This window comes from Ictalurus punctatus, chromosome 13, assembly GCF_001660625.3.
Source record: "Ictalurus punctatus breed USDA103 chromosome 13, Coco_2.0, whole genome shotgun sequence".
Classification (NCBI taxonomy): Eukaryota; Metazoa; Chordata; class Actinopteri; order Siluriformes; family Ictaluridae; genus Ictalurus; species Ictalurus punctatus.
The window spans coordinates 22,486,178-22,503,278 of NC_030428.2; the positions used below are offsets into that span (position 1 = coordinate 22,486,178).

At 37.5% G+C, this 17,101-nt stretch overlaps 1 protein-coding gene across 3 annotated transcripts in view; it reads right to left on the bottom strand.

Annotated features, from left to right (window-relative positions):
- The window catches only part of ptprea (protein tyrosine phosphatase receptor type Ea), an 89,690-nt gene that overhangs the window by 22,368 nt on the left and 50,221 nt on the right, over positions 1-17,101 (bottom strand). For 2 of the 3 annotated variants that reach the window (XM_017484109.3, XM_017484111.3), the window contains exons 3-6: positions 8,215-8,286; positions 5,019-5,115; positions 4,500-4,573; positions 453-589 (exon numbers count right to left, since the gene is read on the bottom strand). In XM_017484109.3, coding sequence (XP_017339598.1) covers positions 453-589; positions 4,500-4,573; positions 5,019-5,115; positions 8,215-8,281 — 375 coding nt within the window. In that variant the 5' untranslated portion in view covers positions 8,282-8,286. Of the gene's footprint in view, positions 1-452; positions 590-4,499; positions 4,574-4,705; positions 4,967-5,018; positions 5,116-8,214; positions 8,287-17,101 lie in introns of those variants that run through there. The other variant, XM_017484112.3, reaches the window with a different exon arrangement.

Sequence of the window (17,101 nt, forward strand, 5' to 3'; positions counted from 1 at the left end):
CATTCACATAGTATGTGATGGCTGAATCAGCGGCAGTGATTCAATTAAGACTACCATGGGATGACTCTTGGATCATCTGCCCTAAATTGTAGATTGGGTAATTCTTAAATGAATCACCAGTGAGTGACCCAATGTCAAATGATTTCCATTCATCAGCATTGCATTTAAACATAGTGGGAACCAACACTCCTGAATTTCCTGTTATGCTACTGAATGTGTTAGTTGTGTTGAATGTGTCTAGGTTAATTCATGATCAGGTGACAACTTTCACAATACAAAGTCAGCCTGTTCACTGATGAGATATTTAGACTCGCATACAACATTAGCATTCCTATTGACTTTGTTGCTATCAAACACAGTCAGCTATGAAAAAAAGTAACACATTATGTCACAATCATTCTCAAAAACTCGACGAGCATCTGTAATCAGCAAATCATGAAAAGAGAACTTACGCTGTATTCTTCTCGGAAGAGTTTTCCATCATCAGCCGACCGGATGCGGTTCTCTTCCTCCAGGTTCTCCACAGGTATGGGGAAATAGGTTTTGGACGTGGAGGGCGATCTCGGCAACAAAACCACAGTCTGTGCTTCTATAACAAAATGAAAGGATAAAATTAAAGTCTAGGAATTAAAAGAAGTTTGAATTCATAGCTCATTCATTCATTCATTCTTCTTCAGTAAGCACTTTGGTCAGGGTCCCAGAGGATCCAGAACCTATCCTGGGATCATCGACACGAGAAAGGAATACACACCGGACAGGAATCCAGTCCATCACCGAGTATCACATAAAAACACAAAATTTAGAGCAGCCAATCCACCTACTGGCATGTTTTTTGAGAAGTTGGAGGAAACCGGAGAACCTGAAAGAAACCCACATGGGCATGGGGAGAACATGGAAAACTCCACACAGACAGTAACCTGAGCTTACTACCTACTTCATTTAGTAGGTACTAACCATCACATACCAGGAACACCCACAAGACCTGACTGTTCTGGAGATGGTCTGACCCAGTTGGCCCTCGTCAATGCCTCTTGGATCCTTACACTTGCCCATTTTTCCTGCTTCCAACACATCAACTTTGAGAACTGACTGTTCACTTGCTGCCTAATACTGTATATCCTACCCCTTGACAGGTTCCACTGTACTGAGACAATCATTGTTATTCACTTCACCTGTCAGTGGTTTTAATGTTATGGCTGATCCAATCCGATTCACGAACAATAAGATCAACAAGTGACTATACATACTAAGAGCAAATTGAGTGGAAATTAAAATGAATGTAAAATTTGTTTACATTCTGGGAAGCACTAAAGTCATTTTAATTAAAGTGAACCTGCAGGAATTCATGCAATTATTTGAGCCATAAACCACTGCATAATAACACACATGACTTGGTACACATGAACATAGAGACCACAACGCAATCACAGTCCAAGTAAGAACACACAAAAAATCCAGGTACTACATACACAAACACAGTATATATCACATAATGTAACAATATAGTGCACCATTTAAGACAATAGTAGCCTAGCATTTACAATTCATAATCTAGTTTAACTGCTAAAAAGGAGTACCAGCTTCTTTGTCAGCTCTAAATAAATTCAAGTATAGCACCATTAAACAAAAATAAATAAAATGGCTGGTAAGAATGCACATGTTTGAGGATTCGCATGTTTGGAGAGATTCATCATAAACGGCAACAACTGAATCGCGCCAATACGAATCATGGATGAACGAGAGTCATGAGAACTGTGAGTCACACAGATGGTACTCGTGCATGAGCTTGAGGAAAGTCATTTGTCAGACTCACTGAAATGGGTCGTTTGAATTGAATACTTCGTTCGTTAATCATTAACAAGTTTACCATTACATAGCATAGCTGTAATCATTTTAGTTGATTACATAGCTGTAATCATTTTTAATTCATAAGTCAGATAATAGGCATAGACTTGGAGCTGCCTGTTAAATAGGCTTTCAAGATACGTAACTAGCCTGCTCGATATGAGGGGGATCATACATAGCTTCCTCCAAGAGCATTCTAGTTTGCTCCTATTTCTGGATTCCAGAAAAAATTGCACCAGTGACGGAGAAATTTATTCTAAACACAGTCCAGTTCAAGTAGCAGAAACAAATATTCAAGATATAAATGAGCACCCCATTAAAAGTAATTTCTGCAGAATATATACATGTCTCAAATAATCGCACATGTTTAATATGTTTGAAAACATATGCAGTTCAATGTTACGGTAAAGGGTTGGAGTTGGTATTTGTTCCTTCTATGACTTCACATGGAATCAACCAAAATCTGTCCACAGCCAACTCTTGTCTGTTTGCGTCCATACGACTTTTTCATGAGATCAGCTTAGTAAAATTACGAAAGTATTTTTTTTTTTCAAAAACTTGAATGATTTTTTTTTACAAAGATTATGTTAATCAATTAATTAAAATGATAATTACAAAATCATCTAAATATTCTTCTGAGATATTTACAAACTCCTATAAAAATGTGCTTAGTAGCAGTAGATTTTTCATGCACCATATAGCTGGGGTATTTCCTATGTAATCTTAGCCAATAATTTTCCAGAAACCAATCCTTGTCATCATTGTTCTTCGCAGAACTAGAGTTGAAAAATTATATATGTGGCAACCCTCAAAAACTGACTTATAGTCACTTCCTGTTTCTTTTTAACCAGGTCAGTGCTGGGGAAATTTTAGGAAGTTAATATAAAGTTCATAATTACATGTATATGACATCTTGGGCGGGGCAGTATAACTTTGTATTAGTACCAGTTTGATACTTGTCTAGGATTTCTGCACACTTAATACAAAATTGCTTTTATGCTAGCTTCATTAGCTGAGAGGTGAAAGTCATAAACAGAAACAATATTACAACTACGTACAATATTACAGTTAATCTAACAGTTAGGCTGTACACGCAAATATTATCCCATAGTCCCACGGTATAGAAATAACAATGCAATATAGCCAGTTCTGTAGATTTTTATTTTTATTTTTTTAAGTAAAAATGTTTGTGACTTATTATGTTATGTCATATTATTTACAATACTGCTAGCTAGTTAGCAAATTGCTTCATGTTGTTACTAGATTTTTGGTATTCCCTAGAGCACACTGGTGGGTCCCATACCATTTTAACCCACAAACTGCAGGTATACAACTACGGACTGGAATTATAGCTTGTTTTTACTATGTTGCACTCTGTTCATTATATTCTACTGTTCATCAGTGTCACTTTCAGACCACACCACTGCTATGGCTGTATATTTATGGGAGGTGAATTGTTTCTCAATCCAGAAGTAACACTGAGGTGTTTCAAAGACATAGGAACACTACTCCAAGTGATAAACTCCACCTGTAACACTACACACTACCATGTCAGTGTCACTGTATCGGTCCGGGGGGTTGTATACAGTATATTATAGAAGTATTATAACTTGTACAGATGTGAAGTTCTGAAGGTGTATACCACTCCAGTCTTTCTATATCAGTATAGTTTGATCTCAGGTGGAACACAAAGTTAAATACATGGATCTGATATCTGTTAAACTTTCAATTCGTTTCACTACAATTTTCAATGCAGCTCTTTGGCCGCATTCCCTTTAAGAAACAGGGAAGAGAAAATCTCATTGTATAATCTCGTACAGATCATATAACACCAGTTGAGTAATTTGAGTATTAGTAATTTCGGAATTTCTTGATAAGGGTAAAGCTGAGAGGAATCGATTAAGAAAGTACAAGCAGTCCTGGTGTTACAGAATTATGAAGAGAACGTAATTGTAATAATTTCACTGTAATTACTGAATAATATGCCCTTTAAACGATGGGAGTTTATGATTTTAAAGAATCTGTGGAAAAAAAATAAAACTGCAGGACTGAAGGAACTGGCATGTTGTTAAACTCTCCGTCAACCTATGACCCTTTATACAATTGTGTATTGTGCTTCACAGTTAAGAGGTACTAATTATGAGATATCTAGAAGCAAGAGAAAAAATAGAAAATAGTACCAAAACTACAACAACCACCACATAACAATGAAGAGACTAAATGAATCAGACACGCTTGTTTCATTTTCTGTAAAAATCTCTCAGCTCTCCACTAATTAAAACCAACACATTTAATCAAACGCTTGTTCCTTATAACATTTGTCATGTCTAATTATAGTTTTACTGAAAACTACCTCACCATCCTGGACAAATAAGACACAGATATATTTAACAAGCCACAAGAGAATGGATCTGAATGAACCGTTGATTTCATTCTTAGTCAGAGCTTCTTGTACATCAGACTGAAGAGGACGCCAGCGTTTTACATCCGCTTCTCAATGCAAATAAACACCCAAATACTGAGAAACCACACGTCACACTATCATCTTAATGCGCTTATATAGATTTGAAATAGCAGGACAAGTGACAGCCACCCATCTCTTTCAGAGGACCGAGCGAGGTTGAGAGAGTAGTTTAAATGACGGCCCACAGTACCTTGTTCTTCCAGAATGCCATTTGGTATCTTCTTGTCGACTACAGTGATGTCGGCTTTTTGGCGGTTTTTGAACCTGGGCAAATAATAACAGTAATAATAATGAGAACCCTACAGAAATCATGTCAGACAAATACATGTAATCATATAAAGTCATGTAACATGCCAAAACTCTTCAAACAAGAAAAATAAATGTCTTCTTTCTTACCATCGCAAACTAAGGCTGTTCTTTCTCATCAGAGGTTGAATTTTCCGGCTTATACTCAAGACAGAACGTTTACAAACCAGATAATGTACGACTCTAACCTCAGTCTTGTCTCTGAGAGTGTGTGTGTGTATGCGCGCGTGTGTGTTCCTATGTGTTACTTTCAGTTCCTGTCTTCATGAAGTGGGAGGAGTGTCTGGAAATGATGTAACATTCAATGTGCATGTGGATGTATGTTTGTGTGGGTGGGTGAGTGTGTGTGACTGTGTGTGTGTGTGTGTGTGTGTGTGTGTGTGTGTGGGTTTGTGTGTGATACCTGAGCCTGTAGCATGCTACGAAAGCCACGATGAGCACTAGAAGTAAGAGTACGAGCAGTGTGGACAGGATATGAGGGCTGGTTAACACTCCGTTGTCTAAAGGAAGAAGGAGAGGCAGTCAAAAGCATAGCAAACAAAGGAACAGGAAGCTGAGCTGCACAAGCTGGAATGGAAGTTCTGGGTGAGCTGATCCTGCCCTCAGCTGCCAACTAAACTCATTATGCCTGATGTAATAAACTGCTCCGAGTTCTGTTTTGACGGCATTGGTAAATCCCAGTCATTTACCTAACAGCGGGTTGTGACATTAAACCCAACACACAGTATTTTAAAGCAGTCTGGCTATCAACAACCACTATGATATTACATATAATTCACTGTAAGCCAGGGCATGACTGCATCGAGCAAAGATGACGCTTAGATGAACGTCACAGCATTCCGAAAGACGCAGTTACATACAATAATTACATACAATGTTTCAGTTTTTAAATGTATTTATTTATTATTTAAATAAGACAAAATAATCCCATTGAGGGAAATCATTTGAGTAAAATGTGAGTAAAAAGGTGCTTCCCATTAGGAAATGGGGAATCGAAAATCTCATTGAAGAATCTGAGTCAGTACTGAACAAGTGTTATTGAGTCATTAGTGTTAAGTAAGTTCCAGTATGCAAATACAGCCCATATAACATCAGTTTTCCTATTTGCATAATCATGCTTTCTTAATTCCTTGATAAGGGTAAACAAAGGTCACACTGGATATTTTTCACGACAGAGGAGAAGGAAGTAATTAGGAAATTATGCTTTTTTGTCATGCATCATTTCCCATTCAGGTGGATTTTGTTGTTCATTTTGTTGTTGTTTTGTTTATCTTGTTTTTTTGGGGGGTGGGGGGGTGGCCAAGCAACATTTGTTCACGTTTGTTTGCCAGGCTAAAGTGCTTTGAGCATTACTCTGTCATCTAATAGCTTTCTTTACATGTTATTCAGTTTGAGAAAACAAAAAAAAGCCTTATTATGAGACATGTTTTGAGTGATTTTAAAATGTTCAGTACTGTGAAAAAGTATTTGCCCCTTTCCTGATTTCTTCTGTTTTTGTGTATGTCTCATACTAAATTGTTTCAGAAATTAAAACAAAATCTAAGATGAAACAAAGGCAACCTGAGTAAACACAAAATACAGTTTTTAAATGATAATGTTATCTATTGAAGCAAAAAAGTTATCCAATACCAACTGGGCCTGTGTGAAAATGTATCTGCCCCCGCAGTTACTAATTCTCCAAATCTATGAAACTGCATTCATAAAGGTGTTCAGCTGGACTAGACGCAACCGGACCTGATTACTGCAAAACCTGTTCAATCAAATCAACACTTAAATAGAACTTTCTAAACAGCATGAAGTTGGTTAAAAGGTCTTACCCAGTAACACACTATGCCAAAAAGTTCCAGAAATTATGTGGAAGAAGGCGATTTGAAATACATCAGTCTGGGAAGGGTTATAAAGCTATTTCAAAGGCTCTGGGACTCCAAAGGACCACAGTGATAGCAATTATCTCCAAATGGAAAACTCGGCACAGTAATGAACTTTCCCAGAAGTGCCCGACCATCCAAAATTCCTCCAAGAGCACAACAACGAACATCCAGGAAGTCACAAAAGAGCCAAGGACAACGTCAAAGGAACTAGAGACCTCTCCTGCATCAATAAAGGTCACTGTTCATGACTCCACTATCAGAAAGACACTGGGCAAAAATGGCATCCATGGAAGAGTGGCGAGGTGAAAACCACTGCTAACCCAGAAGAACATTAAGGCTCGTCTGAATTTTGCTAAAACACACCTTGATGGTCCTCAAACCTTTTGGGAGAATGTTCTGTGGATGATGAGTCAAAAATGGAACTGTTTGGAAGACAGGCGTCTGCCGTAATTCCACAAAAAGAACATCATACCTATGGTCAAGCATGGTGGTGGAAGTGTGATGGTGTGGGGATGCTTTGCTGCTTCAGGGCCTGAGCAATATGCAATAATTGAGGGAAACATGAATTCTGCTCTCTACCAGAATTTCCTAAAGGAGAATTTCCGGTCTTCAATCCGTAAATTGAAACTCAAGCGCAACTGGATTATGCAGCAAGACAATGATCCAAAGCACAGGAGTAAATGCCAGTCCTAGAAGTTAGTGAAAGTCTGATCTCCAGTTATCGGAAGCGTTTGGTTGCAGTTATTGCTGCTAAAGGTGCACAACCAGATTTTAAATTTAAGGGGCAATTAGTTTTTTTAAATGGGTGACAGGTGTTGGATAACTTTTTTGCATCAATCAAAAAAATAATATAATAATAAAATCTGTATTGTGTGTTTTACTCAGGTTGCCTTTGTTTTATGTTATATTTCATTTGAAGATCTAAAACTATTTAGTACGAGATATACACAAAAACAGAAGAGAGCAGTAATACTTTTTCACAGCACTGTATGTTCCAATGGGGATAAAAATTATCGTAGTAGCGTTTGAGGATGTATTTTACATGTGTGGAATATGAAGAACGAAAACTATGCCAGGGGTGTACAAATATATCTGTAAAAAGACAATGTGACATTTCATATCAGCCATGCAGGAATTCACCTTAAACAGCTGAGACCTTTTATGAATCGGCTGCACTTTTGACCTACTTCCAGCAAAGCCTACGCCTTCCACCATGAGAACACAATGATCCCTCTCCATAGAGATCAAAAGTAAATGCCATTCAGAGTGCACTCCATATAATTTGTAGCCTAGCATGCTTTCATTATCTGACAAAGCATAGCTAGGCAATTCTTTGAGTTTAGTACGAAGTGATTATTTACTATTACTAAATGGAATTTTAATAAGGTTCGTACCTGAACTTAGGTTTATTAACACTCTGGTTTCTCACCATATTTCCATTCAAAGTCCACCAAATCACCCTCTCAATAAAGAAAAGTCTTTTAAACTAAACTACTGATTGTGAATGCACAAGATTATTAAAGACAGAAAGACAGTATATTAATATGAAACATATCTATAAATAAATAAATAAATAAATAACATAGCCTGGGATTTTGCTTTAAACAAAGATTGGCCTTCTATGAGTGTAGTTTTGGTTAATTAATGTAGAAGAAATACATGCATAACATAAATAGTTTACTTATTTACTTAACATTTACTTATTAATAATCTATTTTTTAAACTTACCAGTAGTGTTGTTTCCAGTTGTCTGAGTGGTGGGTGTCGTTGTTACCAAAAGCAAAACTAGGACCATTATGGCTTGAGAGAGAGAGAGAGAGAGAGAGAGAGAGAGAGAGAGAGAGAGAGAGAGAATAAAAGAGAGAGGATATAAAATCAATGAATAAAGCAATTTCTGAAAGATATGGGTGTAATAGTGCAAACACACCACTAGATGGCGAGCATGTCAAAACAATTCAGTAGAAAACGCTGCCTCTGCAAAGCAAGTATTAATAATAAAAATAATGTAACAATATAAGCATCATTGGCTAATTGACAAATGTAAGTAATCATTTGTTATTTGATTTTGCTAGCATTGAATTTTATGTAAGCCATATTTTTCAAGCCATTAAATAATAGTAATAATAATTAAGAGTCATTTATTTCCCATAACTTCTAATCCAATTCAGAGTGAATCCAGACCCTGTCACAAGGTAAGACTAAACCCAGGATGAGACGCCATCTGCCAGAGGGCATCAAACATCCATCGGATTGCCAACCCCTGCACTGCCACTGTGCCACGCCAGACTTAATAAGGTCTGTGACATTTCTTACCTGTCTGCCTGCACTTCTATCTGGGTCACAAATTGTTCAATGTGTTGTACTATCTGATTAAAATGTGTGAGGAGTGAAGCTGCTTATTGTCCAGGTCCTTTCCCCACATGCTGTCTCTGTGTTATCCTCTCAGCCTCCGTAAGCAGGGAGAGACAAGGCTTCTGGACGGGATGTCAGTCCACAGGGCATCACGCACACTCACACTCACACACTCATTCACACCTTGGGGCAATTTAGCAAATCCAATCCACCTACCAGCATATTTTTAGGAGGTGAGAGGCATGACACCTACATCAGTTCTTGAGTTCTTGACAAATGACTGAAAATATCTGATTATGTACATTTTATTAAGGCTTATTCCAACAGACATGGGCTGTCTTAAAGGGCTGGGTGAAGCATAGATTTCTGATGACATACAGTAAGGAGTGTTTTGTTTCAAAGTCATCCTCTTCTCATAACTCAGAGTGCATATAATGTGTCTGTAGGTTTGTGTCGGTTGTTGGGAAAGGCTCACGTAGCCCTATGGACAGTGCCATAATTAGGCCCACAATGCAAACAATTTTATCACAGCAAATGAGAACAATCACATTTAGCTTGTATTTCCTATTATAAGATATATAAACCAAATGTAATATTATTCAAATTATTACTCAACATGTGTATTCATTTCAAGCTTTAAATTATCTATAGGCAGATAATTTTGCTTCTTTCTAGAAATAAATGCTATCAATCAGTTTTTTGCACACTTAAGTGGTAATAAATTACGTGACTTTATTTCCACTTTTGTCTTTTTTAAGCACATAATAAAAACAACAAATCATTGTTCCAGAAAGTGAACAGTATTATGGACACACGCAAGTCTGCCTGCCAAGTAAGGATCCCATTAAAAGTCAGATGACACATGTATTCTGTATATATACACACCTCACGGGCAAGTGAAACGGCCCTATTCACAGCCAGCACCCAAGTAACAAGCCTAATGCCTGGATAATGAGCAGTGATTAGTGATGAGCAGAAACAGACTGTTTCATCTCTGTGGAATGTCAGTGCTGTCAGTAAGTCTGTCCTCTCACTCCTCCACCAAGCCTCTCGTAATGAGCTATAAGCTTTAGGCCATTAACACACACCGTACACTCCTCCTTTCTGTGTGAGAGTCAATACTGCATCTCATGGCTATTAATAAGCCTGCTGTCTCACCCACTGTGATTGACTGATGGGGGATTTCTAATGAGAACAGAGTCTGTGGAAACAGGAGCAATACCACTATTCATTACACATTACACACACACACACGTCAAGATTCAATTTGATTTTGATTCAGGTCACCAAGAGACAACAAAACAATTCTTTATGTGTCTTAATACAGGCATATTAATAACAAATGTGTGCTACACATTTTCAAAACAGAATATTTCAAGAGAATCCCAAAGAATCTAAATATCAATATTTGCAGTATTTGCCCCAGTTTCCCATAATCGTCAGCTTTTACCCTGACAAGCTGCCACAAGACCCTGAAACCCCACTGAATCACAGGCACCATTTCCTTCAAGGCTGTGATACACAAAGAAGCATATTATAATATAGTTAGTACAGTATAAGTGTATGTGTGTATATATCTACATGAAACAGATATAAGGGCTTTCATCTTTCTTTCAGCAATATTTCCTATTTAATTACTTCACAGAGATCTTGAAGTTTCACTTTAATCCCATTGGACCTGAAGTCATGAAGTGCCTGTGTGGCTTTTTGCCAGCATGCCACAGGGGATCGTGGACGTAACTAGGCCATGTTAGTAATTCACGATTACCCAAAGTGGAGTATAGACAATGGAGCTGCGGACGATTGTGTAGAAATGATTTATTATAAGAACTGTGCTGCCATTTTTGTTTTCCACCTTCGGTGTATTTGCTGCTCTGATGTTTAATCAACACTGTTTCCTCATTTCCTTCCTTTAAGAAATGAGTGAGGCTTTTTTCATTAGCCATGTCCTTCGGTCTAGTGTTGCACTGGCTTGACTGTGGGGGTCATTTCAGAAAGACATTGTTGTAAATAGGTCATGGGATAAGCTTGTGCGTGGGCTTCTCTTGATGGGAAAGACGCTCACAAACTGCCTCGGGTAAGGCATTGGAGAACGCACTTTTAGCCATTATGTCCCCGATTGCTCTTATTCATCTGAGGGAGAGGGAGACAGTGTGTACAGTGTGTGCGTGAGAGAGAACTAAAATATATATCTGTACACTGCCTGTCCAAAGTATGTAATAACGCAACATATCAAAGTGTAGATAATATTTATTAACCCCCCACGCTGGCTGTGAGATAAACTGGAATTGCATCAACGTTCATCAACCTCATTCCCTCGACTAAAACTACACATGCCTTATGAGTAACCTTTAAAGGAAAAAGTACAAAGCAAGCATAATCTGCGTCACTCGCCACTGAACACTTTGATATAATCACCAGGGAGTGAAGGTCAACCATAGAAAAATGTAATTTACCTCAACTTTATAAAGACTATTGTGCAGAACTTCACAGCAAAAAGTCCTTGTCTGTTTGTTATATGACACAGCCCGTGCTGTTTTCACTCCACATGTGTTTACATTTGGGGCACTTGTAGCTAATAGAAGTTTATTTTGTTGCTTATGTATGGAATAAAAAAAAATTCAAAATTACTGTTATAGGAAAATAAAATAAGTATAAGTAGTGGCAAAGAATGTTTATAATAATTTGAATAATGTTTATAATAATTTGAATGATGTATATGTATATGGCCAAAAGCTTGTGAACAAAAGTACTGAACATCCCTCCAGATTTAGTCCCCGCTTTGCTGTTATAAAAACCTCCACTCCTCTGGGAAGGCTTTCTAATAGATTTTGGAGCGTGGCTGTTGGGATTTGTGTTCATTCAGACACAAGAGACACATTAGTGAGGTCAGGCACTGATGATGTGTGAGGAGGAGGTATGGGGTGCAGTCAGAGTTCCAGTTCATCCCAAAGGTGTTCAGTGGGGTTGAGGTCAGGGCTCTGTGCAGGAGACTCGATTTCTTCTACTCCAAACTTGGCAAACCATGTCTTCATGGAGCTTGCTTTGTGCACAGAGGCATTGTCATGCTGGAACAGCTCTGGGCCTCTTAGTTCCAGTGAAGGGAAATTATAATGCTAAGCATACAAAGACATTCTATACATTTCCGGTGTCCACAAACTTTTGGTCATATAGTGTATTTTCTTACTCCATAGTAAGAAAGCACTGAAATTAAACTCCTCTCTCCAGCAAATGAATAAAGGTTGTGAGTCATAAACTGTGTAAACAATAAAGCCTGACCTACAGGAAAACAAAATAAACCTACAGTATAGAAAACTTAGCTTTACAGGGTTCAGAAATCATAGCCACATATGCTGCAGTTTTCAAATAGAAATGTATTCGACAAATAAACCAGTTGCCTTTGTAGATTTTTGCTAGATTTTCTCTCGCTATTGTGGGATTGACAAGTGTGTTTGCATCAGATAGATCAGCACAAAGATGTGTTTTGACATCATGTCACAAATCCCCCCTTTGTGTCATGGTTCCCATGGCAACAAGCCATGTGCTCATGTTTGTTTTGGTCCTGTCTTGAACTCCAACTTCCTTGGAACAGTGTGGCCTCTTTCCTCTCCATGTACTGTATTTCTCAGACATTTCCTTGGTGTGCTTGCAGTTGAGGAAGATTTCAGAACTGAGTGAGAGTGTATTGGGACGGATTGTATCCTGTCTCAGGCGTGTGCTACTTTGGATAAAATTGTCCGCTAATATATAAATGCAAATGTCTGTACGAATGAGAGAGAGTCATGGAAAGTGTGTGCTGAGAACGGTGTTAGTGCATAGAAGTGATAACAAAGAGCCATATTGTACAGTGTCTAGTCCAGAAATGCAGAAGTGTGTATATGGTACAGTACAATACATGCCTCATTAAACCCTTAAAGTCATAAGAGGTTAGTGTGTGATTAAGGAAGTGTGTCATTTGAAAGAAAATACCCTTTTTTACAAAGTAGAACTGAGCTGACCGCCTGTAGGATTTCGACATACAACTGAAATATGCCTCTGGATGCTCTGCTGCAATATTTCAAAGCAGGCTTCTAGCTTTTACTGTCCATCTGCTGCTGCATCAGCAAACACACGAAAGACAAAGGAAGAAGAAGAACGTAGCTCATGTGTCTCGTCCCAAACAAGCACAAGATCTCATCACACTTATATAATAATTATTTTTTTTATATCTTATGTAACAAAATTAACTTTTTATTTATTAAAAAAAAAGTGCATATTTGTACAATATACCCTGTATATATATATATATATATATATATGTATATATATATATATATATATATATATATATATATATATATATATATATATATTTATTTATTTATTTTATTTTTTTTTACTTTTTACAATATTAAACATTAAGCTACTTTTAATCCGTTTGTAATTACTTTTTTTTAATTATAATATTAAACAGATGTCACAATATCTCAGGAAAGCATATTGTGACATTTATGATGATAATTTATAATTTATCACAATTTTGTCATATTGCCTAGCCCACACTTTATAGCATTCAGTGCTTTACTCACTCAGTGCTTTAATCACTATGTGTTTCATGTCTATAATTAGGGATTTTGTTGCAGAAATCTCACACTGACTCAAATTAAAAGATGATGAATAAGAAGCCGGCGGTTTGTGTGTGTGTGTGTGTGTGTGTGTGTGTGTGTGTGTGTGTGTGTGTGAGTGTGTGAGTGTGTGAGTGTGTGCATGTGTCTCACAGCAAGCAATGACAGCATAAAAAATTTCTCTCCTTGCTTTGTTCTTTGCTTCACCAAGGCAAATAATCTGCAGCAGACCCAATGGGCTGTGGCAGATTTAAGGGGGTTTTCCAAACAGCCCCAGCGCTCTGGTTGTCCTGGTTACGTCAGGCTGCAGGGGAAGCTGGGAAATGGGAGGATTCTGGTCTGGCGGGAGGTAAACCTCTGGCCTGGAGAGATGTCTCACAGTAATAACTACACTCCTCAGTGACATAGGCAGCGAGGCATTCATTAAAGAGGCCCCACATCAGGGCAACAGAACAGAGCCTCTTTTTTTAGCTTCCTTTTTTTGTCTTTCTCTCACATTCCTTGTCTCTCACTTTCACTCTCAGTATTTTTGTCTGTGATATTCTGAAGCAGTTTCAGTATTTTTTTTTCTCTTTAATGTGTTGCTCAGAATAGTCTGACTCTTCTGTCTTTTCTCTTCTTCTAAGACTTCTATCTAAAAGATTCTTTATATTCAGACAAGGAGACGATTTCTTCTACATTCTTATTCATTTCTATTACTCTTTGGGGAATATGGCAGAACATCATATCGAAATGCATTCACAATACATAATACTGTATCACAATATATAGGTTTGATAACAGTTCCAAATCACTAAGGCAATATTTCAAAACATCTCTTTCATAAATGTGTGGCGGTCTGGGAAAACCCTTCACGTGTTTATCTTTTGCACATATCTCAATCACAAGTGAAATTCTACCATTTTAAACTCTGATTACTTTCAAAAGTAAATTGAAAACTGCAGTTAAAGATTTCATTCTGACTGTGGAGCAGGTGTATCACAGACGTTCGGACAGCTGGAATGTGATTGCAGACTGAATTGATTCACTATGGCACATAGCTGTCCAGTAACTTGATCAAAGCCTGACATTCACTCGGTAAGGAAATCACACTTAGCGAGCAAGGTTTTTAGACACTGTTAGGTGGTGAACTGGCTCCATGATCGTTGCAGGCAATGCATGCAACTTCTGCTTTAGGGGTGCTTTGACACGTAGAACACACTGTGAAAAATAGATTTTAGCATGTTGTTAGCGAGAAGCCACTCTGTATACAGTGAATACTGTAGTTAACACTGTAACGACCAACAACAATGATACCCACAACATTCTCAGAAAACCTTTATTCGATGCTATTTATTACAATATCCATATCATATCAACACAACACTACTTTATATAGTGCGCAGCTTAAATTGATAACAATAATATTGCTTAAATAATTAAATGGGTGTACTTTTAAAGTAACTATAAAAAGTCTTATTTTATTCTATAATCAGATCCTATTAAACTTGTCTGAGATAGCATTAGTAGTCGGGAAAATGATTCATTCTGAGATGCATGGTGATTTCCCAAAACTTTTACAAAAGGCACATTTTATTTAAAAATGTCAACGGTACTAAACATATCTAATGAAAACTAAACAGTGTAAGAAAAATTAAAGCTAGGATTTTATAAGCGCATCTTATAAAGATGTCAACATCATGATCGAATCAAATGTGAGATGTCTAGAGAGTCACGCCGCATCATAGTGTGACTTAATGCTCCTGAGAGATGGGGCTCATTTGGTGTATATATAATGTAACTAATTCATCCACTCATTAACGCATATTTGAAAAATTATACAGCAGATTTCCGTATCAAATTAGACCCATATGTCCATTTCATTCATTACTGACCCCTTAAAGAGTCAGACAGCCTTTTTACTGGACCATGTGGCATACACACATGCACGCACAAGCATTTATTTAGAATTTAAATTACTGTTGCTAACTATTGCTGTGGAATGTGCAGTCAGGTTTTAGTATTGTGGGCTTTTTTTTTTTTTCTTTTTTTTGTCTTTTTTTTTTGAGGTACCAAGGTTAGGTACCAGTTCTGCTTTCTGTTACTATTATGGGCATCAGTATTCATTTTCAGTATGTAGTCGTTTCTTCTGCTGCTGTCTTTGGCTTTCTAATGTTAGCAAATCATCTCCTTCCACAGAGCACTCCAGCTCTCTACGGTAATCAATCAGGATCCCTCTCTCTCCTGTGAGTACTCAGGCTCGAGTGTTATAAGTGACCTTGGGGTCTGCAGAGACGCCGTTTCTCGTCTCTTCATGGAGCTTGTGTGCAGAGGAAGGAACTAGCAACACCAACATACAGCATACATGCCATGTTGAGTCACACATATGGAGGAAGTTAAGAAAGCAGTGTGAAAATACTTAATGATTTTGATGCCTGCTCTTGTAAAGAGTATGAAAAAGGTGTGATATTAGTCACACAACAGCTACAAGCACAGACCTTATAGGCCGTATCTACTAACATTTTGCAACATAGTATATCATATTTTGGCTTTAAGAATTGTTGCGATTTAAGAAATTAAAATACATAAATAAATAAACAAACAAACAAGATTTTAACACCTCATTGCTTGTTTAAGAGAATTTTTTTTTTCTCTCAAAGAGCAAAATGCCCCTGAGGAGATTAATGAATTTATTCATGATGTTATTAATTACAGACTTCGTAACTTTTCACCAAGGTTAAATAATGCACAAAGCTACAGAGTCAGCATGTTCAAAAAGACACATGTAATAAAATGTTTATAAAATGGTTTTATGTTAAATGACCAGCAAAGCTTTTTGCCATCACATGATTATGAATTTACTGAAACTGATTGAAAGTCTTGGAAACAGAACATAGCACAAAGTCTACAGTGTGTGCTAGTTGGCTAATTAGTTAGCTAGCTTAAACACAAACTCGTTTTAGGCTAAAGGGATCTCTCAGTGTGCTACTTTGCCAAAGGATGATGCTAATAATGAGTCTTTCTTGATCACATATACATATGCACAGTGAAATTATTTTCTTCGCATACCCCAGCATGTCAGGAGACTGGGGTCAGAGCGCAGGGTCAGCCATGATACAGCACTCCTGGAGCAGAGAGGGTTAATGGCCTTGCTCAAGGGCCCAACAAAGGCAGCTTGGCAGTGCTGGGGCTTGAACCGCCGACTTTCCGATCAGTAACCACCAAGCCACCACTGCTAATGAACTGTCATTAACTATCTAGCTAGCTAAAACAGTGTAGAAAACAAACCTCCAGTCTCTATTGATGTGTGCTGTGTATTTCATAATCTGATCCAATTTGAATTCTTTTAGTAGTTAATATTATGGATTTCATTCTTCTATGAGAACATATAAACTTGGTATGTAAAATACTGATTCCACCCTGATCATGATTCATGTCCGAATTAAACATGTAAAACAGTTAGTAAGTGGTGCTGCTGTGTGCCATTACAGAAGCAGTTTACCTATAAACACTTCAGACAGAAAATAACAACAGCTTTGGACATTGCTTTCAACTCGATCATTTTACAATTATCACATGCTTTGTTAAATAATATCACTTTTCTTAATCTGGATATTATTCAGCTTAGATCATGTGGTGCGTCGACTATACAAGTCCCTGCTAAAATTGCTAGTCTAGAA